We start from the raw sequence: 26,523 nt of genomic DNA, 5'->3' as shown, positions 1-26,523 counted from the left end.
TTCAGTGGTTTTAGCAGGGAAGAGAGGGAGAGAAAGCGGAGGCAAAGAGGAAAGTTTTGAGGTGCTTCCGGGACCGGACATGGTTCTCCTCAAGTTTCAAGGGGTCAGGGAGGCTGTTCCAGAGGGAGGCCCCTGCTGCGGAGAGAGATCTACCCCCAACTCGTTGCTTGGAGAAGCGGCTGACCCTGAGGGAGTTGGAGGTGGATGAGCGAAGAGCTCGAGAAGGAAGATATTTAGGAAGAGAGAGTTGAAGGTATTTGGGCCCAAGGCCCCAGAAGGCCTTGTGGACAATGCAGAGGGTTTTGAACTTAATCCTCAAAGCCACTGGGAGCCAGTGAAGAGATTTCAGTCCTGGAGTGATACGGTCCCTGGGCTTGAGGCCAAGGACAAGTCTTGCAGTCCTGCTCTGGATGAGTTGCAAAGGGCGGAGAGTAGAGGGAGGCAGATTTAGATAGAGGCTGTTACAGTAGTCCAGCTTCGAGAGAACCAGGGCTTTAGAGACAGTGAGCTTCTGGGGGAAGGAGAGGAAAGGAAGGATACCTCTGAGGAGGTGCAGCTGGTAGTGTGACTTCTTAGAGACATCAGATATGTGAGGAGAGAAAGAGAGTGTGGAGTCGAAGATGAACCTGAGGTTTTTTGCCTTGCAGGTAGGAGCAGGAAGAGGGCCAAGGGAGGCGGGCCACAGAGCTGCAGGGAAGGAGGGAGTGGGTGTGCCGATGAGTAGAATCTCAGTCTTACTGGCATTAAGGCAGAGGTCGTTGGCGGCACACCATTCATGGATAGCAGAAAGACAGTCAGAGATGATGGAAAGGGAAGAGGAGGCTGAGGGCAGCCTGGAGATGAGCTGGTTGTCATCCGCGTAGCACTGAAAGTTGGGACAGAGAGCAGCGATGCGGTGGGCAAGAAGTGCCAGATACTGGTTGAAAAGCCAGGGGGGACAGAGAGCGGCGATGCAAAACAATTCTAACTGCTTACAATAAAATAAGGCCTTCTATGCTGGTACACAGAATATTAGACATTTTTTATACCTACACATGGATGTCTGAATTACACACACTTTTTACAACTAGAATACATATATATGGTGCAAGGTGTCTGAGCTGCTTAGCCCATTACTAACTTCCATGTGCTGAATGGTTACTCAAATGCTAACTCAGACACACATCCATCTGAGTTTGAAATATAATGTTAGAAAGCATTATTAACCTGCCTAGACTGCGTCCAGAACAAAGCTAATATCCCTACTTTCTAGGAACTAAAGTCTAAACTGACATCAGGCTTATGTCATTCGAATACTCCTACTACCTACACCAAAGGACCAAGCAGGATACATCTTCACGAGATATCCATTAAAATAAATGGTTTGCTTAACCCATTCAGGTTGGGAATCTCTACCTTGGCCTCTAAATCCAAAACTATACATGGTCTAAAATGAATGAAAAGGGTGAATACATCTGTGGCTTTCCTACTTATCTTACCACAGTGTTGTAAAATGGAATGAATCCCATGACAATTTTGCACAGAAGGAAAATGCAAATTTGTTGAAATAATTTAATGAAACTGTCTGATTTCCTTTCAGCCCATCCATCTGAAATGCATTTTACACTGCAATCTTGTGTGAGATGTGGTTGTGGAAGTTAGGTAACAAGTGGGGGGTGACACGGTCATTACGCTATTTCTGTTTGATATGATATGATATGATATGGCATTTGTAACGCGCCTATACACAAGTGTTTCAAGGCGCGACGAGGCAGGGAGGGGGGAACAAGGGGAAGACAGACAACGATCCTACTAGGCCAGGTGGCATTCAGACCGCGCAAGTGCAGGGGTAGGGTGAAGGGAAAAAGTGCAAGGGGAAGGGGGAGGGGGGAGTGCAGTACAAATAAGTAGAATAGAGATAAAATAATAAATAAATAGGGCCAGCTGGTGGCAAGTGCAAGGTAAGTGCAGACAAGTGCTGGGGGGGGCTGTAGGGATACAGAGACAGTCCCGCAGTGCAGGGGTTGCCAGGGAGGCAGTGCAAGTGAAGAGTGACTGGGCCCAGGACCGAGGTCGGTGAGAGTGGCCCAGTTGCAGAATCAGTGCAGTTTAGGTGAAGAATTTAGCAGGGGAGAGGGAGAGAGAAAGCAGAAGTGAAGAGGAAGGTTTTGAGGTGCTTCCGGAACCGGAGATGGTTCTCCTCAAGTTTCAGGGAGGCAGGAAGGCTGTTCCAGAGGGAGGCCCCTGCCGCGGAGAGAGATCTACCCCCAGCTCGTTGCTTCGAGAAGCGGCTGACCCTGAGGGAGTTGGAGACGGATGAGCGTAGGGCTCGGGAAGGAAGATATTTAGGAAGAGAGAGTTGAAGGTATTTAGGCCCCAGGCCCCAGAAGGCCTTGTGGACAATGCAGAGGGTTTTGAACTTTACCCTCGCAGCCACTGGGAGCCAGTGTAGAGATTTCAGTCCTGGAGAGATACGGTCCCTGGGCTTGAGGCCAAGGACAAGTCTCGCAGTTCTGTTCTGGATGAGTTGCAGAGGGCGGAGAGTGGAGGCAGGCAGATTAAGATAGAGGCTGTTACAGTAGTCCAGCTTCGAGAGAACCAGGGCTCGAGAGACAGTGAGCTTCTGGGGGAAGGAGAGGAAGGGAAGAATACCTCTGAGGAGGTGCAGCTGGTAATGTGACTTCTTAGAGACGTCAGATATATGAGGAGAGAAGGAGAGAGTGGAGTCGAAGATGACCCCAAGGTTTTTTGCCTTGCAGGTAGGAGCAGGAAGAGGGCCAAGAGAGGCCGGCCAGAGAGCTGCAGGGAAGGAGGGAGTGGGTGTGCCGATGAGTAGGATCTCAGTCTTACTGGCATTAAGGCAGAGGTCATTGGCAGCACACCATTCCTGGATAGCAGACAGACAGTCAGAGATGAGGGAGGGAGAGGAGGAGGCCGAGGGTAGCCTGAAAATGAGCTGGGTATCGTCCGCATAGCACTGAAAGTTGGGGCAAAGGGCGTCGATGCGGTGGGCAAGGAGTGCCAGATACTGGTTGAACAGCCAGGGAGAGAGATTAGATCCCTGGGGAACGCCGCAGGAGGAGAAAAAGATGTCGGAGAGGAAGGACCCAAGGTGGACCTGGGAGGGTCGATTGGAAAGGAAAGAGGTCAGCCACGCCAGAGCCTGACCAGTGATACCCAGGTTATCACGGAGACGGTTGAGCAGGATGGCATGGTTGACAGTGTCAAAGGCAGAAGAGAGATCGAGCAGAATGAGAACACACGGAGTGTTGGAGTCGAGGTTCAAGAGCAGGTCCTCACGTATGTTCAGGTGAGCAGTTTCCGTGCTTCTGGCCACTCTGAAGCCAGATTGATGGTCATGGAGACTATCAACAGCTTCAGCATGGAGGTTAAGCTGGGAGATGGCCAGTTTCTCCAGGAGCTTGCCCAGGAAGGGAGTGATGGAGATTGGGTTTGCATTCCATAGTCCCTTGCAGGTTTATACTGTTGGTCTGTGTGTCTGATCATCTACATGTATGTGATTTGAAATCATCATTTATGATCTCCCACCAAAGGACATGAGTTTATTGGTCCCTCTCTGCTTTATAGAGCATATCCGGTTGTAGCAAATCCCTTGAATAAAGAAGGCAGCTATTTTTAAGGTAACCAGGGAGGCCTGTGGATTTGTGGTATATTGATGTCTGTATTGTTGCTGTTGTTGGTGTCTAAAAAGTTCAATGATTTTGTAGAGGGTGTAAGTTGAAAGTTGATAGCTGGCTGGAATGTATTAAAGCTGTTGTGAAACTGTAAAAGGTCTTGTTTGCTAGCTGTCCAAACCAGGGGAATGTCATCTATATGACACAGGGAAATTAGAAGGCTAATGCAACAGGTGGTGTGCTAATTATGTTTCAGTTGTGCCGTACAATGTTTGGCATACTGATGTGCCATTTAATTATCTTTGCCGGTTCCTAGTTTTGAAGATGCCATTATAAAATGAGAAGTAGTTGTAGGTCAGCATAAAGTGCATACATTTGATTACTGTTTCTGTGAGTTCATTTTACTGATCTAGGATTTCTATGCAGCCTGCTACTCCATCCTGATTCGGGATGTTGGTATATAGAGTTACCCCAACATCCAAAGTTCTCAGGATTGCTTCTTCTGGAGGAGGCCTAATCTGTTTTTTGTTAGTTAGATAATGGTGCCTCCTGGGTGTCCTTCTCTATGTATCTTTAGACGCATGTAAAAAGAAGCACGTTGTGAGTCATTTGGAATCAGATCCATAGTTCCCTTGTAGTATCATGGAGTTTTTCTTATGATTCCTTTTAATTCTTAAGTGTATTAATTTTCATCATCAGGTTGCTGTGCTCCTTGTATGTAGTCAGTGGTGTTCATTATGACTATTGCTCCTGTCTTGTTTGCAGGTTTTATGGTTAAGGTTAATAGTTATGTACTGATTACTGAATATTTTTTAACAATGTAATGACCCTCATTTCAAGTAGAGATAAATTGTAGATCTGTTTTCTCAGTTTAACGAGTATATTATATATTTCTCTTTATCTGAAATATTCAAGATACCGACCTGGTATCGTGTTGATACCTGTAGCTGGGCCCCAGTTAGATAATTTCTTTTTTTGGTTGTGCCCCATTGGTCTCCATTGATGTTGGTGTTTTCCTTCCCAGGTCTTTGAGTCATAGTTTTTATAGACCTTCAAATTACTGTATGCTATTTTTAAATCCTCCACTTTACATTTGGCGGATTACCACTTGTGGTAAATCTGCCAAACTCCCCATGGAGTTTTATGGATTCCGGAAATACGGAATTACACCGCCCTTCGACTACTCGCCAACAGGTGGTAAGCCCACGGGACCGAGAGTCGGTAACGGTAAATTAATTTGGCAGTAATTCAGCAGATTTACTGACAAATTACTGCAAAACTCGTGAGGCAGAATGTGCCATCTACAGGTTGATCCCCTTGCTGAATTACAAAATCCTGACAATAGTTGGCTCCTTCAGACTTGCTAAGGTCATGAAAGATTGTATTCATGGGGGTAAAATAGTTTTGTCAAGGGCAGGTGTGATTTGTGAGAAACCTGATGGTTTTCTCCCTCCTATTCCCCATGGACCTCTGCGCAGGTGGCTAGGGAAATGCCATCGCTCTTGGATCCCGAGCCTGGGGGTGGACAAGCGAGGAAGGATCACCTGGGTGGAGGGTGCTTCGGAATTGGGGAGAGATTGCAAGATGGTGAGACATGGTATCTCCCCTTTCCTAATATAGACTCACCCTCCTTTCCCTCAGCGTTCATGGGCTATGTTCACTCATGCCCCTTCTTATGAATACCTACCAAGTACTGAGAAGAGGAAGAGGCAGCTAGGAACAATGCATACTTCCTATGACCAACTAACATAAAGTCAGGAGTTAGCTTACAGGTGTTCCGTTTCTCCGCCACACCTCTGGATACTTCGCTGAGCGTGGCATCCTAACCCCCCCTTAAGGTCCTTGAGGACCCTGTTGGGGGCCTGTCCCTCTCTAGCTGGCCCCCTCGCAAAGGCCCCATAGCAAAGGCTTCATGTCTGAGCCTGTCGGAGTGTGGCGGAGCGCTACACAACCACACATTTAATTTCTAATTACCCACAGCGGCCAACTCCCCTCTAGCATAACGCGACCATGCATCAGATGGGACAACACCACAAGTAAGACTAGTTCCATGGTGTAGGGCCTTACTCTTGCACTACCTCCTCATTCCCCTTACCCCCCCTAGTCACCTACTGTCCCCAGTGCCCTCCTACCCATCTCCGCCTCACCCACATTGAAATTGAAGTCAAACGCAGGCCGACCTTGGCGTCAGTTTGTCAGCCCATCGACCCTTCTGAGGCATGGCTGCACATCACAATCATCTTGTCCACCTCAGCTGAACAGCGCACGCTCCCCTCTACCCACTTCTACCTCTCCTGGCCACCGAAACCTCGTCATAAACCCAGCCGCTGCAGGCATGCAGCAGTACACTGCATAAACGCTTTGCCCACACTATATTTCACTGTACATCGGAGCAAGTTCTGTAAGGTGCTGCATCTGTGACTCAGCCACCAGTTGCTCCTAACCCCTTGGTCGCAAACCAAACCCAGTCCACCAATATGCCTTTCATGCCCATTGACTTCAATTCAAACCTAGATGTGTTTTTATGCTGTTCATGCCTATTAATTGCAAATCAAATCTAGATGTGTTCTATGCTCTTCTATGCTTTTCTATGTGTTCTATGCTTTTCATGCCCATCTCATTGTGTATCAAATCTAGATGTGCTTTTATACACCCAGTCAGACCACAATAGCATTCAATTTGTGATTAGCATGGCAACAAAGCCCAACACCCCCAGCAACTTACCCCAGCGGCACTCTCAAGAAATTACAGGAACATCACCCCTGACAACATACTCCCCCTACTACTTCCACTCACTACTCACATAAATACCACCTCCAACCCCACTGCTATGGTAACGCTCTATAACTCTCTATAACCAAACCCTACAAGAGGCCATCAACAAAGTTTCTCTCCTCGGTAATTGCAAAGCGAAACCTATTGCCCACACTAACTCCTGGTACATGGCCAGCATTAAAAACCTACGAACTGCCAAAAGAACGCCAGAGAGAACCTGGGAAAAACACCCTCCCACGCAAAAAACCTACTGTTCAATACCTTAGCCTCAGAATACAAGTCAGCCACTGTCCAATCGAAGGGCAACTCATACAATACCAGAATCAAGAATGCCAACTCAGGTACAAAAGAGCTCTTCACCATATTACGGGAGCTCGATCACCAGCCCCTTCCCCAGACCACTGCAACAAGGACCTCCCCTGGTGCACCAATGTTCAAAATGCCCTTTCCGACAAAGTAGCCTTACAAGACAACAAAATCAAAGTCAAATCAACTAAACTTGCCCTAGTCAACCTGCCCCCAGACCCACCCCCCATACACAATAACTCCATTCCTAGATTTGAATTTACCCTTCTAGATACCAAGGAGACATCTGCCCAGCAATCCTCATCAAAGACTGTACTAATAAGCTTGCCCCGTTCATCACAACCTTGACTAACAATTCCTTCACCACAAACAACATCCCAGAAAACCTGAAAGAAGCATGGGTACTCCCTCTGCTTAAAAAAAACACAATAGACCCAAACGTCCCGACTAACTACTACCGCCCGATCATAACAGTGCCTTTTCTTTTGAAAATTCTCGATAAGAGTCGCATACCTATAGATTAAAAAATACCTTGAAACCCATAACCTCCTAGGTCTCGGCCAATCAGGCTTCCGCCCGGGTCACAACACAGACTGCTGTTCTGGACCTGAAACTCCAAATGGACCAAATCAAAGATAAAGGCGACTTGCCAATCCTCCTCCTTCTAGACCTTTCCGCATCCTTTGACCTAGTCAACCACAGTATTCTCTGCCAACACATTTCTCGCCAAGCACCATAAAATTGATTAAATCCTAACTGACCGACCACACCATGAGAGTTTTCTCTACCACTGCAGCAGCCTTCCCTGTCTCTGTAACATTTGGAGTCCCCCAAGGATCCTGTGTCTCTCCAACACTATAAAGCGTGTTCACCAAGCCTCTATCCGACCTCCTCGACAAACTGGGCGTCACGTACACCAACTATGCTGATGGCACCCAAATACTCGTACCTATCACAGGAAACTACGACACTGACTCCAAATTACTGAACAAAATGTACCTGGCCATCCAAGCGTGGATGGCACAGCATGAGCTCTGTCTGAATGATGAAAAAACTAAACTACTCATCATTGGCAACCACTCTAGGCTAAACATACTACCTCAATCCCAAAAATCCTTCAACATTGACAGTAACATCATCACAGTGGCAAAGGAGGTCTATCTGGACTTAACACTGTTACTTACAAGACAAGTCAACAGCACTGCTTCAGCAGCAGCCTACACCTCCAAACTGATCATCTCTAGTAGACCCTTCCTAAGAACGGACAATTGTATCACTATTGCAATTCCCTCTTTGTAGTCTCAAACACCCGAAATATCAGCAAGTTGCAAATAATTCATAACAATGCAATCAGAGCCGCCCTCAACATCCCCAAAAAGAAACGTATCTCCACAGCCAGGCGTAACCTCCACTGGTTATCGGTACGTAATCATATCAAATTCAAAGTTCTCTCACTAACACACAAATGCCTCTCCAATAGCGCCCCAATCCACCTTGCCAACCAAATCTGTAGAGTCCGGTCCTCTGAGGTATTCTTCCTTTCCTCTCCTTCCCCCAGAAGCTCACTGTCTCAAGAGCTCTGATTCGCTCTAGGCTGGAATACTGCAACAGCCTCTTTCTAAATTTCCCTGATTCTATTCTCCTCCCTCTGCAACTCATCCAGAACAGGACTGCGAGACTTGTCCTTGGCTTCAAGCTAAGGGATCATATCTCTCCAGCACTGAAATCCCTGCATTGGCTCCCAGTGGCTGCAAGGATTAAGTTCAAGACCCTCTACATTGGCCACAGGGCCTTCAGGGGCCTCGGTCCACAATACCTTCAACTCTCCCTCCGTAAATACCTTCCTACTCAAGGTCTTTTCTCCTCCACCTCTAACTCTCTCAGGGTCAGTCGCTTCTCCAAGCAACGAGTCAGGCGTATAAATATGTACGTGCATTTTATGACTGCATCAATGGGTGAAACAGGTACATACTTAATGGTATAACTCCAAAGATAAAAACAATGTGAAAATGTCTACGTAAGTTGTCAGTACGTGGAACTGAAGTCAGTAACATCAGGCTGCATGTAGAGAGTGCGCCTAACACAACATATATATATATTTAGTAGTTTTGTATTTTCTGTTTAATACTATAAGATCTGCTTTAATATGTGTGTAAGAGGTAGGATAACATATTTTTGGTAAGTGCCTGGAACGATTGAATGCACGCCATTACTTTAAAGGGGATGATTGGGGAGATATAGGCTAGGGTGTACGTTTCATGTTCAGTTTAAGAATGTGATATTTAGATGTGAGGTGGACATGAATGTGTTGGTGTGCCTAGCTCATTCAGCATTTTTCGTTACTTGTATTGATTGAAAGATTAAACATTAACATAAGTAAATATACTGTATAGAACCACTACAAGTAAGCAAAAAACACAATCTTGCCATATGCTTAGCGAGGCATGCATGCATTTAAATGAACCTAGCCTCAAACCCACTTCCACCCAGCTACTATTTCCCTCACATAAAGTGATTGAACTGTATGAAAGCAGAGAAAAACCACAACTTGACACTTTCAAACCCACCCCACCCAGCCACTATTTCCCCTCGATAAAGTGAAATAAATGGGAAAAAGTGTAGAAAATTCTAAACTTTTTGCCCTCATACCCACTCCCACCCAACCACTATTCCTCCTAGAAAGTTAAATAACTGGCAGAAAGTGGAGAAAATACCCAATGTGATAATTAAGTGAAACTATTATATTCTAAGTTACATTGTTTCCTCTTATATGACATTATTTTTTGCCTGCTCTCATCCTTCCTACCATAGGTTCAAAGCATCTTGAGTAGCTTGGATATAACCAACATTCAAGATACACGAGCGGCAAATCTGAGTGGTGGGCAGAGAAGGAAACTGACTCTTGGGATTGCTCTTTTACGAGATCCACAGGTAATATACAAATATTGTAATGACTAACACTCCATTTAAATAATTCTCAAGGTACTGATGTCTATAAGGGAGCAGATGTGCTACTTTATGATGTACATGCTTAGTTCTTCTGTTGTCATAGTTGATTTTCTCCTCTTCAGTCCTGACCACTCCACTATGTCATATAAATTGCACAAGTGCAGTCAGTAGAAAGAGAGCATGATGTTTTTGCTTTTTGAAATGAGAAAAACAAAAGAGAAGAACAGTTGTGGTCCTGTGCAAGGAAGGAGCATTCGCTATAATACAAATTGCTTCTCTTTGGTATGGCACAAACTTCTTCATGGAGAATCTTTAATATAAGGAAATGAGAAGGAAATATTATTTAAGGAACCCTGCAGCTATACCATGTCTGCCAACTACTGTACCTCCACAAGCAGCAAATGTACATTCCTGGAGGCATAGCGATTACTGTAAAGTTTACTTATGAACGGAAGGTTAAATTAAATTTGAATGGGTGACATGCATATAGGTGAGTACTTATGTAAATCAGTAAAACTAACAAAGAGCACTCATGTTTTGGAAACATAAATGATGTTATTATTGTATACATTAATATATGTAAACCTATAAATCACCCAATTTCATAACGTACCAACGTACCAGTATTTGTATAGGCATTGTTAGTGGTAAAAGGTGAAGGGATGTAAGCAAGGTTGGTGACAGGGGTTTTGAATCAGAATATATTGTGTTTCAAGACAGCATGTTAAACATTCTGTTCTTTTTTAAAATACTTAAACACCAGTCGTCCAAAAGGATGTCAGAGCATGGCTCAAACATAAATTGTGATTATCTCAAGATGCTTTAACATAGACCATTGCTAAAAAAAAACACCTGGAGAAGGAATTACTTTACAAACTATGGTAGGTAAGAAGAAGGAGACAGATCCGTTTTTGGCATTCTTGCAGATGTTTTATTAAATAAGTGAAAAGGTCTCACTATCCCTAATCTCTGGATTTTCCTGTCTAACAAGGCTAACAAGGGTGCTCGTTGTCTGTTGTCTAGTCCAAACCAAACAGTCTGTCCCCCATGCAAAACTAAGCTGCACTGATCCTACCACTAAGACACAATAACTAAAGCCCACGAGAATGACCCCCTTTTCTTGGATAGACTTCCCCACCCTTTGTATGTAATTCTTAGAATGTTTTGTGCTATCTCTTGCATTCGCTTGTTTAGTTCCTTTAGGGGACTTTCCCAGGTCTTTGGTTCCCCTTTCTCTTCGCTTTGTAAACCTCCCCTCCTTGGCGTTTTCCTTCCCTTTCAATTTCTCTTTTTATGCTTTACTCAGGTGTCTATGAAAGTCTTTGTTTCTCTGTTATCTCTGGGGAATTAGAATTCCTCTTTACGTTGTTCCTGTTCTCTGTATTCCTATGGTTATTTAGCTCCTCATAAGCAAAATATCCGGTATCAGGATTCTCCTTTTCTGGTTTACTGATTTTTGTTGTTGTTGGGTAAAGTATAATAGACCCAATAATTATTCTCATCTTCTTGGGCCCCTTTTGGTATTGCTGAGTTGGCTAAGATGAGTCCTGTAATTATTCTCACTCTCTTGGTTCTCTTTCGGGTCACTGGGCCGAGTAGAATAAGTCCTGTAATAAGTCTCACTCTCTCTGCTCTTTCCCGTATCACTGTAACTAGTCAGATGAGTCCTGTGATAAGTCTTGCTGTCTCCATTCTTTCTTGTATCACTGTGACGAGTAGGATGAGTTCCATGATGGGGTTCACTCTCTCTGTTATTTCTTGTATTACTGTGATGAGTAGGATGAGTTCCATGATGTGTTTCACGCTCTCGTTTCTTTCTCGTATCACTATGATGAGTAGGATGCTGGTAATCATTATACCGTGTTCCCTCTCGGGTCTTCGTTTGTCCCTGTTACCTTTTATTCCTATGTGTGGGCGTCAGGATAGGGACTTCTCTTTGTTTGGTCAGGATGGCTTCTGCTTTCCCACCGACTCTCTCTGCTTCTTGTCCGCGGTTCTGTGGTGCTGGCGCTACAGCAGTTTCAGCATCGTAGCCAGACTGCACAGTTCAACCTCATGACTGGATATCTGTCTTGGGATTTTCTTCCCCTGCTTTCCTCTGCCTTCAGCTCTCTTGGTGCTTTTTGCACACGCCAGATTGTTGCTTCCTCCCTGCGGAGGATCTCCCGGTCACGGTTCAACTTCCACAACACTGCTGATTTGAAACTCCCGGGTTTCACTTCTCTCTGACAGTGGTCCTTCTTCCCTTATTATGATGCATTGCTGGGCCCTCCCCCGCGGAATATTATTGTCCTTTTTCTCTTCGAGTTGAGCACTCTCGATTACTCACTCATTTCTCCTTGTCACAGTATTGCTGATTTCTAACCAGCAATAGGTATTACTCGCTTACTCTTCTCCTTCTTCACAGTAGTTTTACCCGATATTTCTTCCGGTGGGATCTTGTATCTTATGGCACAATAACTAAAAGTGACTTGGTCTGTTGGGCCTTCCCGAAGCCTTGATGTTACTGTTGGTCCATGAGAGAGGGCTTTATGAAGTTCTCTGCGGAACAGGAGTCTTTGTCCCCAAGAGAGGGGTTTCCCTATATGAAACATTGCGTAGCGGGTTCACCTGCCTGGCCTCACAAGGAAAAGCTCCCCCTTCGGGAGAAGTGACTGAATCCCACAATTCATCACAACACATAGAAAAAAGACCACAAAGGGGTATTCTTGTAAAACACTGAAAAGCAATGTAAACAAATTATTTAAAAAACAAGGCTCTGACAGGTTTTTGACCTGGTAAGTATAATAGTACTAAACATGTTTGTGTTGAGAATATGTTACTAGCACTGCATGACGGCTTTGCAGTTTGCCTTCAGAATATATGTGGGCAGGTTTGGGCCGACTATCAATAACAAACATACTTACACGCATGTGTTACTTTTACATAAATTAAGTAGATATGAGTAGCTTTTATACTTCCAAAATGTCAGTACAAGAATCCCAAATCCAATGCAAAACAGTACAAGAATCTTGCTGTGCTCTCTTCATTGTAGCGAAGTTCATAAGAAGCAGGCAACTCCTTCAATTGCAAGAGTTTAGGGTACCATCTAAATGCGTTCTTCAATCTGAAAGTTTTAGGGGCGGATTGGCAAAATTCAGGTTATTGCTGTTGGTAAAAACATTTTAATAGCCTTTTAGAAAGTTGTCTGCACTTGTGATAGTAAAACACGCTTTTTTGTTTACTGTAACAATAGTGATAGAACCTGCTTAATCTGGGCAGGGTGCCCCAAAGGTTTCAATTCATGTCATGCTGCAAATGCACTACAATGTTTTATTTTCTGAATTAGCTGCACACTGCACATCATATACTAAACATCTCTTGCTCTCTCTTTCTCTTACCCTCTCTTACGCTGCCTCTATCTTTGCGGGCAAGAGTCGCACATCAGGTGCAGGTTTGCCAGAGCCGCCCCAGCTGTTGCTGACAGCAGCACAATCGGACAAAACATAGATATATTGAAGAATTGTGTGCTGTATTATTATGGTTAAGAGATAGAATGAGAGAAGCAGCAACATATGCATCCCATGAAGTGGGGTCTCCTTGTTTGGAGACTTAAATTGTTATTGTGTGCATCCTGTAGGAATGTCCTCATCACTATATTTTCTAGATATGAGTGATGATGAGGGGTCATGTATTAGCTTAGCTCTTTGGTGAGTGCTCAGGTTCTGACAGGCCTTGAAAGGAACAAGAGGACCAGGCAGTAGGGTCTACTGACTGTTAGACTGCCTGTCTGTCATCACTTGCTATCCTTTGGAGGAGGTGCCTGCATAAAAACACCAGCCCATGCTCTCTGGCGCTCCTCCGGACCAGGGGGCCAAGAGCGATCTGACAACAAATCATTGGACTCGCTCGAACTTAATTTTCGCACCCATAGCTGCAGAAACAGTGACAGCGACAGCCGAGTGTACCGTGGACTAGCACATCCAGTAAACCAACGTAAGTGATTTTGCTTTAACATTGCTCAAAATTGCTAGCATAGTGGACTGGAGCTGTACGGTTGTTCGCTCATCAATGGCATAACTCTTGTTGCGCACACATTGTGCTTTATTTTAAAAACTATATCGGACTTTGTTAGTAACACTTTTCTATTTGGCGTATACTGGTGCACGGCAAACGACATTTACTTCAAATAAAAAAAAATAATGTGGGTATTTGCAAACTTTACACTGCCTATGAGCCACTTACTTTTCATTGAAGCCTATCCTTGCTACTTTTGCCAATTATTATGGCAGCGGCCCTTCGAAGTAAGTACAATATCGGAGCTGAAAAGGGATCGGAGGGGAGACAGGTAATTTGCGGCCACAGTCTCCTCTAATTTAAGCCTGGAGCCAGTACCGATGTAACATGGTCTAGCAGTGGGTAGCTCTAAAATAACAGAAAGAAAAGACAGGAAAGTTATGATCTCTATGTCTTGTCAACACCTGGATTTCAACCAGGGCAACTTATCTATAACAACAGCTCTTGCAAATGTAAATGTGCTAAAGGAAACTCCAGCCATAGTCACCAATACCGTACCAACTAGATTGGAATCGCTGACGCACAAATTTACAGTTGACTCGATCGACTTCACCTAATGTTGTAGCAGAGACTGTAAACAGAGACTCCTCAACTGCAGAGGGTAGGAATAATTTATGCAACAATTCCATCATTCTGGATGAGTCCTTCATGTGCCTCTCCAGAGAGATGGGCGACCTGCAACAAATTGACACCGTAATCAGTGCCTCTAACAATCAGTTTGGCGACAGAAATTCCCCACAACCAACTCAACCATCTGCAAGGGAATTTGATCGACATGATTCACTTAAACATAACTTTAACACCCCTAGAAATACTCACATGAGGCAAGACTCAAATGTTCTGCCCAATCTTGACTCCTATGGCCTTGCATCCACCTCAGCCCTCCACTTAGTCTTGGAATCACTCCTGAGACTATGTGATAACATAAAGGATATTGTGCAAGAAAATGCAACAAAAATACTGGTGTCTGCAAGATTCAGTAAAATGTGGATCTTTTGGAGAAGCCAAAGGGCAGATTAGGTCCAAAACACACGGATCATATATCCTTTGACCTAGACTTGGATGACCAACAGCCCAGTCCACCTTCTGTGGCCAATCACCAGCCAATCTGTATAAGTCAGTCATCTAACAGTCCGTCACCGCTGGTGGAGTACCACATAATGAACTGAGCACATCTCCAGCATTGTTTGGCTTCCCAGGAGTCGAACTTCAAGATGTGGAAGTGGCTGCGGAAATGCGTTGTGAAGCCTTAAGACCTTCCATCACTGACTCAATCGCTCAATCACCCAGTGGGGCCAGATAAAGACCTAGGAAAAAAAAACACAACAGAAGAAAAAAACAGAAAATCAATCGTCTCCAAATTGTAACAAAAGGAAATCCTCCAAGAAAAGCCTGCGGTCATTACCTAACAAGGGTGAAATTATCGATCTGAACTGTGAGGAATGATCAAACTCTACTTTATCAATAGGTCTGACGTCAGTGATTGACCTTCCAACAGAAGACAACCAAAGAGGGAAAATTACGACTTTCATGATACCTACCAGAACTGGAGCTTCAAACACATCAAGGGTAGATTGTCACTCTGACACTGAACCTGGGTGCCCCCCAAAAGACTCAAACATACAGGATCCATTGTACCAAAGAGAGCAGGTGCGGGAATGCTACCTACCAGAATCAATCAATGATTCAGAGGTTAGAAAAGCTTTCAGAATCCAGCCAGAAAAACAAATTACTCCAACAACCAAGACTATTGGCTGGGAAAATCTTCCACACATAAATGGTGAGCAAATATTGAAACGAGGTAAGGCATTAAAGTCTTCCAGAGTATACCAGCGTTGAGGGCACTTCACACGGGTGATATTGACTATGTGGCCCTGCAAGAACATGGGGAGACTGTGTGGCATGCCAATTTTATTCCAACATAGTAGCCCGCCTGGTTTGGGCCAAAAGGCTCACATCAAGAACTGTGGGACTTGACATGTACGAACTCAATCCCAATGAAGAAACAACTAGCTTCTTAGCCACTCTTCAGCCTACCATTAGGGCAGGCACACCAAACAGCACACTGAAGGAAAATCCGGGGCCTGAACAAGACCATATACAACAGCAATAAAAAACCCTCAACAGTTGTGGGAAACAAGACAACTCAAGACTGGTCTCGGCTAGAAGCAGCGCTTAAAATGTTTGCTAACACCAGAGCTGGAACGTACTATCTTTAACGAAACAAAATGATCACTGGCAGTATGGTATGTTTGTGGCTTTACTAATCTGGCAAGGGGACTATTAAAACCTGAGCTACCCCTGAAAAACCAAGTTTTAATGTTTCAAGAAACAGTGGCTATTGTGCCCTTCGAAATGAATAGATATAAGACCCTCGCTAAAACAGCGACAAAGGGATTGTTTGGGCGTCCAGCTCGAGGACTAGCCACATCCATAGATCTGATATGATATGATATTTTATTTATATCATGCCTATACAAAAGTGTTTCAAGCCGCGACAAGGCAAGGGAGGGGAACAAGGGGGGGACAAGACAACGAACATACTAGGCCCAGTGACATTGCGATCGTGCAAGTGCAGGGGAGAAGGAAGGGGAGAAGTGCCAGGGGGAGGAGGGGGACAAGTGCAAGACATTGGATCAAACATCGAAAATAAGAAGTGCGGGCAGTAGGTGGCAGTGCAGGGATTAAATGCAGAAAAACAGGTGTTAGAAAAGTGTAGGTAGGGGGGTGTAGGGCTGCAGAAACAGCCCCAAGTGCAGGATTGCAGGAGGCAGTGCAGGATTGCAGGAGGCAGTGCAGGGACCTGGGCCCGTGGTTCAGAGGGTAGCCAGGTAACCAGTGCAGTATCGGACAGGAGATCAGCAAGGTAGCAGAAGAAGGCAGAGGCAAAGAGGAAAGTCTTGAGCTGCTTCCGGAACCAGTGATGGTTCTGCTCAAGGTTCATAGAGGCAAGGAGGCTGTTCTAGAGGGAGGCACCAGCCAGAGAGAGATCTGGCCCCGAATCGTTGCTTGGAAAAGTGACTGACATTCAAGGAGTTGGAAGTGGAGGAGCGAAGAGCTCGAGTAGGAAGATACTTTAGAAGAGAAAGCTGGAAGGCCTTGTGGACAATGCAAAGGGTCTTGAACTTGATCCTTGCAGTCACTGGGAGCCAATGGAGAGTTTTCAGTGAATATTAAAGTCGCAATACAAGAAATACCTACTTCTGAGGATGGCCTATTGGCAATAAGCCTCTGCACTGAATACATGATCATGGATATACTCTTAATCAACATATACTGGAACCCCAGGAAGAATACCAGCAATAGACCCTGTGATCAAAAATTGTCTAGAACTAGGCCACCTCCATCGTATTATGATCGGGGCGATTTCAACTCAGACTGTGCAGCAGGATACACACTGAACGAGGATCAAATCATCCTGAGACACACCTCTTCAACCAGTGTAACACATGGAAAGCTTTGGGACTCCTCATCATGATTTGACCATGTTTACGTCTTCCATAGCATAAACTAGTGTGCAAACCTATAACCGTCATCACCACAACTTTAAGCTATCACTCAATATTGACCTTGGCAACATCCCTGAAAATTGAGACACTTGTGATCCTATCATGGCCATGATAACGCCCACTAGAGGCGGTCTTTCAGTAAAATGCAACACCTCAGCCTGCTTGGGCTTAATGAAGATTCCTAGGCAAACTACTGGCTTGCTCAACACGACAAGCTCCAACTTAATGAATTTCTTTTAAGCTACTAACTTTAATCACTGTCACAATCACACTAACTGGAAGGAAGAGAGATCGACACTCTCCCCGAACCACGGAAGCCGAATGAACTCGACCCTCCCACCGTGGTTGGCACAGGCGCCTGAGTTAGGAAACAGGTCGCCACGTGGCAGTCAATGGGGGGAAGAGGGGGTTAGGGAGAGGTTGTGGATAGGGAGGGGAAATTAGGAACACCGGAAAGAGGGTAAGGAAACTCCTAAGGTGGATGGGACTGGGGAAACACAGGAAAAAACCCTACTCTAACTCACATAGAATGAACAGAATAATCACCTGCACAATTAAGATATACCTGATTCCTGAATAGCACACCTTAATACGTGTACTATATCCTGCTCTGAAATATCATTCTCATACAACACATAAGCAAGCAATATGACCACACATAAGGGAAAGCTTCCCAAAATGATTAGACAATACACATGGCCCTTCGGGCAGCGTTAGCAACATACAACATAAATGCATTTCCTTTAGTTCCTGGCACTAATGAAATGTCGTCCATATGCAGTACTTCCTGCATTAACCCATACGAGATTGGCAAAGTTCTTGAATTATACGAGTAACAAACACACTTTCGTTTCTCACACTGATTGAATTCAAAGTGATTAGGGCGTTACTTATCTCAGGTCTGGGGAGCCCGTGGGACTTCCCAGACAAATAGTGAAACAGCAATAAATCATTCCAAGCAGTTCAGGAAATATATTGCCCTCACGAGTACTTATCTTGAGTCTGGGAGCCCCGTGGGACTTCCCAGACGAAGAACAGCAAGCGTTGTCTCTGCCAGTTACTCAGCGCCCCTCCTGCTCCTACCGCACTGTAAACGCGTGCGATCAAGCGTTCCTCCACTGCATATCGTTTCGTCGCACGCGGACGCCTTCCTCATGTTGCCGAACGCGGCAGCCTGACTCCTGCTCCCAATCAACAATAAGCCACACCTGCCCACCGCCGTTGCCTGCCTTTAAGCTGCCTTGATTCTTGATGCAGTACAGCTGGCAAGGCGCGCACAGGCCAAACTACAAAATAACACAAAGGATGCTGGGAACTGAAGTTTCCTTGTCCTTCCAGCACATAATGTCTCAATAGGCGTATTTTAGCACTCCACGCCTGTGCCAACCCTGATTCCTGACATTACCTCCTCTTCCAGGGCTCCTCCCAGGACCTGGTTTACCTGGGTTGCGTAAATGAAACTGTTTCACTAACCTGGGAGCATGAACTTCTCTAGCTGGTTCCCAAGAACAATCCTCAGGGCCGTAACCTTCCCAGTGGATCAAATACCATAGTTGTCGATATCTTTTTCTGGAATCCACAATGCGTTTTACTTCGTATTCCATGTTCCCATCTTTCACTATGGCTGGGGGTTTCTTCGTAGTTGTCCCTGGAGCTGCGGGTTTAAGCAATGAAACATGGAATACCGGGTGTATTTGTAGAGTTTTAGGCAAACGCAGTTTCATAGCTGTTGGTGACACACATGCAATGATTTCATAAGGTCCAATAAATCTAGGCATAAATTTACGTGTAACGCTCACCTGACTCCCACGGAGGCGCTGGCCTGGTTTGCGCTGCTGTGACTTCTTCTAAGGTGATGCGCAGGGTTCGGAAGACGGACTGGACCGGGCCCCCAAATCTGGCTTGTCTGGTTCGCAGAAGTATCCTTCTGTAGGCGAAAATAGGGGATTAACTGTCTGCGGGGAATGCAATCGGCCTCCCACTTTCCCCTCTCACCCTCCTCGAAACCTTTCTGTGATTCCCCGTAGCGTCTCACCTTAGGGTCTGGAAGGACAAACTCTCCATCCTGCTTCTGATGCAGGGGTGCGTTGGTATCCAGTTACTTCACTGGATTTTCGGATTGGTGAGAACCAAACTTGCTTGGCTTCCAGGTAAGTTTTTTGATAAGAGGTTCCCCTTGTGTCCATGCATTAATGTACTAATGCTAGTGTCTTTTTCCCCATAGGGGCCGGGGTACGGAATGCCGGGGAACAGGCACCGACCCGAGATGAGAGGTGAAATCCTTGTAGAAATCAGGTAAGTCTTTAATGAGCGTTTTTTGGTAATGTCTTTTCATTCGCTCATTAACGCTGATGTCTCTTTTTCCCCTTAGGGGCCGGGGTCCGTAAATGCCAGGATGCGGCGCGGACCCGAAATGAAGAGGGAATGAATCAACAGGTAAGTCCTAACATGGAGATTTAGTTTTCCTTATTACCTTCTCTCTCTCACCTTTTGTTCTTGTCTTTTTCTCCCTAGGGGCTGGGGCGTGACTGCGAATCCGGATGATCGCTGCTGAACATGGAGGCGCCCTGTAAAGGTGAGTGAAATGCGGCGCTGCAGCGATCGACGCAATGAGCTTTTAAATAAAAGTCTTCCTTTTCAGGATTGTGTGCGAGATGTCTCCGGTATGCGGATTTAGCAGGTAAGGACTTTTCCTTCTTCTGTTCTCTTCTTCTCTTCCTTTGCAGGTGATCCAGGATGCTGGCAGGCGTGGCAGAAGTCAGGATACAGGAGCAGACACAGTGAGCGTCCAGCTGCTAGATGCAGAACAACGCGAAGCACTTGTGGCTGTTTGGGTGGGGTTTAAACAGCCTTGGAAGAAGTTCCAGGTATGTATCCTTCCTCCAATCAGGTATGTATCCTTCCCCGACCACGCCCGGATGGTAAATTAGTCCCACAGGTAAAGTAGTTCCTTTCAGGCCTCAAGGAGGCCGGGATCCTGCAGCATGGTCTGCATCAGGTAAGTGCACCCACGCACTCTCATAATGAGCCTGGCGCCTATGGCGCCAGGACTGATGTCTTTTATGCCAGGGCACTGTCCAAAGGGCCCCTATATGGGGTTGCTGGGTCCTTCCTTGGGGACTGGATGTCCGCTTTCGGGGACGCAGGGCTTGAACCGGCTCCCCGGGAGCGGGCATCATGACATTACGAGATCCAACTATGGAGAGATTTCTGGTTGATAACCAAACCCTGTCTCCTGCTTTATAACGTGGACTCTCCTGTCGGTGTTTATCAGCATGTCTTTTATAGGCTTTCTTAGCCTGTTACAAATTGGTGTGCGCCTTCTGTCGGATCTTGAGAAGCAACTGTTTTCGATCTTGCAACACAGGTAGATTCTCCACTTCAGGTAAATGTTCTGGTATCATATTTTGCTCATACCTAAATAAGCATTCATTAGGAGACATACCCAATGACGTGTGCAGTGTATTGTTATATGTAAATTCAGCCAACCAGAGTGCCTGTACCCAAGACTCTCGGCCATCACCTAAATAGCCTCTCAAATATTGTTCGAGTGTTGGGTTGACCCGTTCTGTCTGACCATCAGTTTGGGGATGATAACTCGTAGAGAGAGCACAGTTGATTCCCACCATGCGACAGAAAGCTCGCCAAAACCGTGAGGTGAATTGAGGTCCTCTATCTGAGACAATACTTTTTGGCAAACCATGTAGTCTAACCACATGTTGAAGAAACAACTCCGCTAACCTGCCTGCTCCAGGTATTCCCTCAGAAGGAATGAAATGCGCTTGTTTGGACAAGAAATCTACCACTACCCAAATAGTGTCAAACTGCTCATCAGGTGGAAGGTCGGTAATGAAATCCATTGATATATGGGTCCATACCTTCTCAGGAGTGGGTAATGGTTGAAGTAACCCTCTTTTCTTTACATGATCTGCTTTGTTTCTCATACAATAGATAGTTGCTCACATCCTGTCTCAATGTAGGCCACCAAAAATACTTTTCTAGCATAGTTTGCATTTTTCTTTGACCAGCATGTCCCGCTAATGGAGAATTATGACACCAATATAATGCTTTTTTCTGTACTTCTTTAGTAGGTAGAAATAATCGGTCTTGATGGTACGGCAACCCCTGCTGCACCTTTCTTTCTGGATGACTGTCCCGCCACTTCTGGAGTTGCCGAGGTGGAAATGCTCTCTTGACCTCCCCAATTAAGTTGGTGGTAATTGCTCCAATGACTTTCTCTGAGGGGATAATTGCTCTTACTTCACTCTCCACACTCTCCAAATTTTGCTGCCTAGACAGTGCATCTGCTTTGCCATTATTCTTTCCTGGCTTGAAGGTTACTACGAAATCAAATTCATTGAAATACTGAGACCAGCGGAGTTGTCTGGGACTAAGTTTGTGAGCAGTCTTAAAGTATTGCAGATTCTTGTGATCAGTCACCACTACTACCTGATGCTTAGCCCCAATAGGTAAAGTCTCCATTCTAGAAAAGCTGATCGAATAGCTAACAACTCCTTATACGTGATAGAATAATTCTGTTCACAACCCGATAACTGTCTAGAATAAAATGCCACTGGATGCCACACTCCCTCCATATCCTTCTGTGACAAAATAGCCCCCACCGCCAAGTTACTAGCGTCAGTTTCCACCTTGAAGGCTTGACTTGTGTCTGGATGTCTCAACACTGGTGCAGTGGTAAAAGCTACCTTTAAAGTCTGAAAAGCCTTTTCTGCTTCAGGACGCCAAACAAATGGTGTTGCCTTCTTAAGCAATCGTGTAATTGGCGTTACAATGGCTGAAAAATTACTAATAAAACGCTGATAGAAATTGGCAAATCCTAGAAATGATTGAACGTCCTTGATGCATTGAGGAGATGGCCAATCTGTCACAGCTTGTACTTTCTTTGCATCCATTACTACACCCTCTGGAGTGAGAATAAACCCTAGAAACTCCACCTGCCTAGTGTGAAAAGCACATTTCTCCAATTTTACACAGAGCTGATACTCCTGTAACCTCTGAAGCACTGCCCTCACATGCTGAACATGTTGTTCTGGTGAAACTGAATAAATCAAAATGTCGTCAATGTAAACTATGAAAAAAAAACATCAATACAATCTCTCAAAACTTCTTGCATAAAGAATTGAAATGCCGCAGGATCATTGCATAATCCAAAAGGCATTACCAAGTATTCAAATAAACCAAACTTTGTCCGGAATGCCGTCTTCCACTCATCCCCCTCCCACACTCTGATCAAGTGGTATGCCCCCCTTAAATCAAATTTCGTGTATATTTTTGCCACCCGCACCTGATCCAATAATACTGAAATTAGAGGTAATGGAAACCTATTCTTAATGGTCACCTTATTCAATGCGCGGTAATCAATACAAGTTCATAATGTCCCCTCTTTCTTAGGGACAAAAAACAAGGGAGAGGACACAGGGGATGTGGAATGTCTAATGAACCCCTTCTCCAGCATTTCATCCAGATACACTCTTAAATGTTCATTTTCCGTTTCTGTCAGGGCGTAGATTCTGCTACAAGGCAACTTCGCCCCCTCCACCAATTTAATGACACAATCATATGGTCTATGAGGTGGTAGTTGCGTTGCTCTGCCCCACGTTTGTCAAATACTTTTGCGAACTCTCGGTATTGCAAGGGAATCCCTGCTTCCACTACTCCTACCACTTGATCCTTTCTTTCTTGATCAACCAACCATCCCGAAGGTTCCATCTCAGATATCATGTGTCCTTGACACTTCTTCTCCGTAAACTCTACAGTCTGCTTTCCCATTCAATCCTGGGATTATGTTGCACTAACCAGGGCATTCCTAAAATTAAACCAAACTGTGGTGTAGCTATTAAATCAAAAGCAATGTCTTCTCTGTGACCTGATGCAAATGTCATCTGTAACTTATGCATTTGTTGTTTGATAGGACCAGATACTAACGGAGAACCGTCCACTGATTGGACCCCTTCCACTCTTGGTTTATCTTGTACAGGTAGTCCTAACTGGTGTGCCAATGTAATGTCCACAAAATTACCTGTGGCCCCTGAATCCACCATAGCCAACACCACTTGCTTAGACATCGCCCAACATAACGTTACCAGAATATACAAATGAGATGTCTTGCTCCCAACTGTATTTGCCACTAATTTGGGGAACCTTGCTTCTTTCGGGCCTGTCACCTGAGTTTCCCCTTAGGTCGGCCCAACTCTTTTCCCGCTTCTTCTTGCCTTGTTCCCCTCCAAGATTCTTTTGCGGAGTATTAGGACAGGTACGAATAAAATGACCTGCCTGTCCACAGTACAAACACAATTTATTAAGTTTCCGTTGTTCTTTTTCTGCCTCAGATAACGGACCTCTGATACTACCAATCTGCATTGGTTCCACATCGCTACTCCTTCTTCCTCTACTCCTGTCCAATCTCACAAACGGGACTGCTTCTGGTTTCTTCTTGTCTCCCCTTCTCTCATTCATTCTATGATCTAACTTAAGGGCTAGGTCTATCATCGCTGTACAAGTACTGGGTTGCAGTTCTACCTGCGCAATGGCATCTTTCATTTCCTCCCGTAGCCCTTGATAAAACAGTACCGTCTGTTTTGTTCTGGCCATTCAGTTTCAATCACTAATCTATTGAACTGTGTTACATATGTAACCAAATCTCGTGATCCCTGTCTTAACCCTAACAACTCCTTGTCTTGGGCCAATGAAACCTCCCGTCTATCAAACAGTCTACCAAATTCTCCTAGAAAATTATCCCAGTTATATAACAAGGGGTCATCTTTCTGTACTAAGGGCATCGCCCAGGCTGCTGCATCCCCTGTCAAATAGGATATTACAAAAGCGGTTCTGGCTTGGATGGTCTCAAACGCCGCAGGTTTGCACAAAAAATGGAGTCTACATTGGGTAAGAAAGGTCATGTATTTCCTAGGATCCCCTGAAAAACGTTCTGGTGAGGTCAATGGTACACTACTCGGTGGTTGGACAATGACCGTAGGATTGCCCCTAATGAAAGTGCCCTCCGTAGTGGAGGTACTGGGCCCCTCCAAAGGGGTACCTTGCGCTACCAACCCTTGTACCTGGGCTTTCAAGGTGGTAGCTTCCTGCCTAGCATGTGCTAATTCCAACTGAATATCCTGTAAAACCTTTAGCACATCCGCTAAAGGTGGAGGTGTCGGGTCCATTTGGCTTAGGTGGTTGTGAGTATCCCAATTTGGGGGTGGCTTATTATGTCACAATCACACTAACTGGAAGGAAGAGAGATCGACATTCTCCCCCGAACCACGGAAGCCGAATGAACTCGACCCTCCCACCGTGGTTGGCACAGGCGCCTGAGTTAGGAAACAGGTCGCCACGTGGCAGCCAATGGGGGGAAGAGGGGGTTAGGGAGAGGTTGTTGATAGGGAGGGGAAATTAGGAACACCGGAAAGAGGGTAAGGAAACTCCTAAGGTGGATGGGACTGGGGAAACACAAGAAAAAACCCTACTCTAACTCACATAGAATGAACAGAATAATCACCTGCACAATTAACATATATCTGATTCCTGAATACGTGTACTGTATCCTGCTCTGAAATATCATTCTCATACAACACATAAGCAAGCAATATGACCACACATAAGGGAAAGCTTCCCAAAATGATTAGACAATACACATGGCCCTTCGGGCAGCGTTAGCAACATACAACATAAATGCATTTCCTTTAGTTCCTGGCACTAATGAAATGTCGTTGTCCATATGCAGTACTTCCTGCATTAACCCATACGAGATTGGCAAAGTTCTTGAATTATACGAGTAACAAATACACTTTTGTTTCTCACACTGATTGAATTCAAAGTGATTAGGGCGTTATTTATCTCAGGTCTGGGGAGCCCGTGGGACTTCCCAGACAAATAGTGAAACAGCGATAAATCATTCCAAGCAGTTCAGGAAATATATTGCCCTCACGAGTACTTATCTTGAGTCTGGGAGCCCCGTAGGACTTCCCAGACGAAGAACAGCAAGCGTTGTCTCGACCGGCTACTCAGCACCCCTCCTGCTCCTACCGCACTGTGAACGCGTGCGATCAAGCGTTCCTCCTCTGCATCTCGTTTCGTCGCACGCGGACGCCTTCCTCCTGTTGCCGAACGCGGCAGCCTGACCCCTGCTCCCAATCAACAATAAGCCACACCTGCCCACCGCCGTTGCCTGCCTTTAAGCTGCCTTGATTCTTGATGCAGTACAGTACAGCTGGCAAGGCGCGCACAGGCCAAACTACAAAATAACACAAAGGATGCTGGGAACTGAAGTTTCCTTGTCCTTCCAGCACATAATGTCTCAATAGGCGTATTTTAGCACTCCACGCCTGTGCCTACCCTGATTCCTGACATTCACACAATACTGTAATGCTTAAAAACCTTTGTTCTCAGGTGAAAACCAAAAGACTTAAAAACACATAGGCATGCTTACAAGGAGATCATCAGTGGGGCTAAAAGGAATTTGCACCTGATATCTATGAGCAACAGAAGAAACTCATACATCAGAGACATAATAACTATATTAAGGCACAAAGTTCCCAGACATACAACAGAAACAATCAAACGATGGTAGAAAAACAGGCTTTCGGCAACACGGCTGAACTTTGGTCTCTAACAAATGAGAAAGTGGGCGGACCAACTGTGACAATGATGTGCCCCATCCTGGAGCAAACCTGAAGAGATTATTATACCATTAGGCTAAACGCTCAAAGACTGCTCAGGTGACTCCAAGATTAAAGTAGCCTCCAGAAGTTGCAGACTACATCTGGGTCAACAAGGATATCCTCCAGGCTACTACTAAATCTAAGGCGCCAAGTGCACTGGGCCCGCATGGCTTGCTCCGGCTGTCATCAAGACTGATCCTGATGCCTGGATAGGGCCATTGATGAAACTATTTAAATCAACTTTCTCAACACACAATCCTCCACCTACATGGCTTGAATCTATTGTAGTCCCAATATAAAGAAAAAGGTTGATGCAAATAAACCAATTAACTATAGACCCATAGCACTACTAGATAGTTCAAGTAGGATTTTTGCATACCTTCTCCTGAGAGACTTGAACACCTGGTCATCACATTCTGGCATCATCTTTTGTTTCCAAATCGGATTCAGGCCCTGCATGGCTGCAGCTCTGAATGCAACTGTCATGTCACATGTGTTGGCAGCAGTCAAGAGAGGCACAATAGGCACTATTTATATGGCATCAATAGTTATGAGCAGCGTGTTCGATAGAGTTTGCAGGGAATTGCTATGAAACAACATGCTGGACTGGGGAGTGCCTTTAAAGTTAGGACA

General features: G+C 45.2%; 1 protein-coding gene across 1 annotated transcript in view; it reads left to right on the top strand.

Moving 5' to 3' along the window:
* The window catches only part of LOC138583117 (ATP-binding cassette sub-family A member 9-like), a 2,332,105-nt gene that overhangs the window by 776,664 nt on the left and 1,528,918 nt on the right, over positions 1 to 26,523 (top strand). Inside the window, exon 14 of the mRNA XM_069655077.1 lies at positions 9,507 to 9,626. Within this exon, the coding sequence (XP_069511178.1) occupies positions 9,507 to 9,626 (120 nt within the window). The remainder of the gene's footprint in view (positions 1 to 9,506; positions 9,627 to 26,523) is intronic.

Source organism: Ambystoma mexicanum, chromosome 3q (genome assembly GCF_040938575.1).
Source record: "Ambystoma mexicanum isolate Mex_15411 chromosome 3q, UKY_AmexF1_1, whole genome shotgun sequence".
NCBI lineage: Eukaryota > Metazoa > Chordata > Amphibia > Caudata > Ambystomatidae > Ambystoma > Ambystoma mexicanum.
Note: the sequence above shows the minus strand (reverse complement) of the source record. Positions and strands in the feature narration are given on the sequence as shown.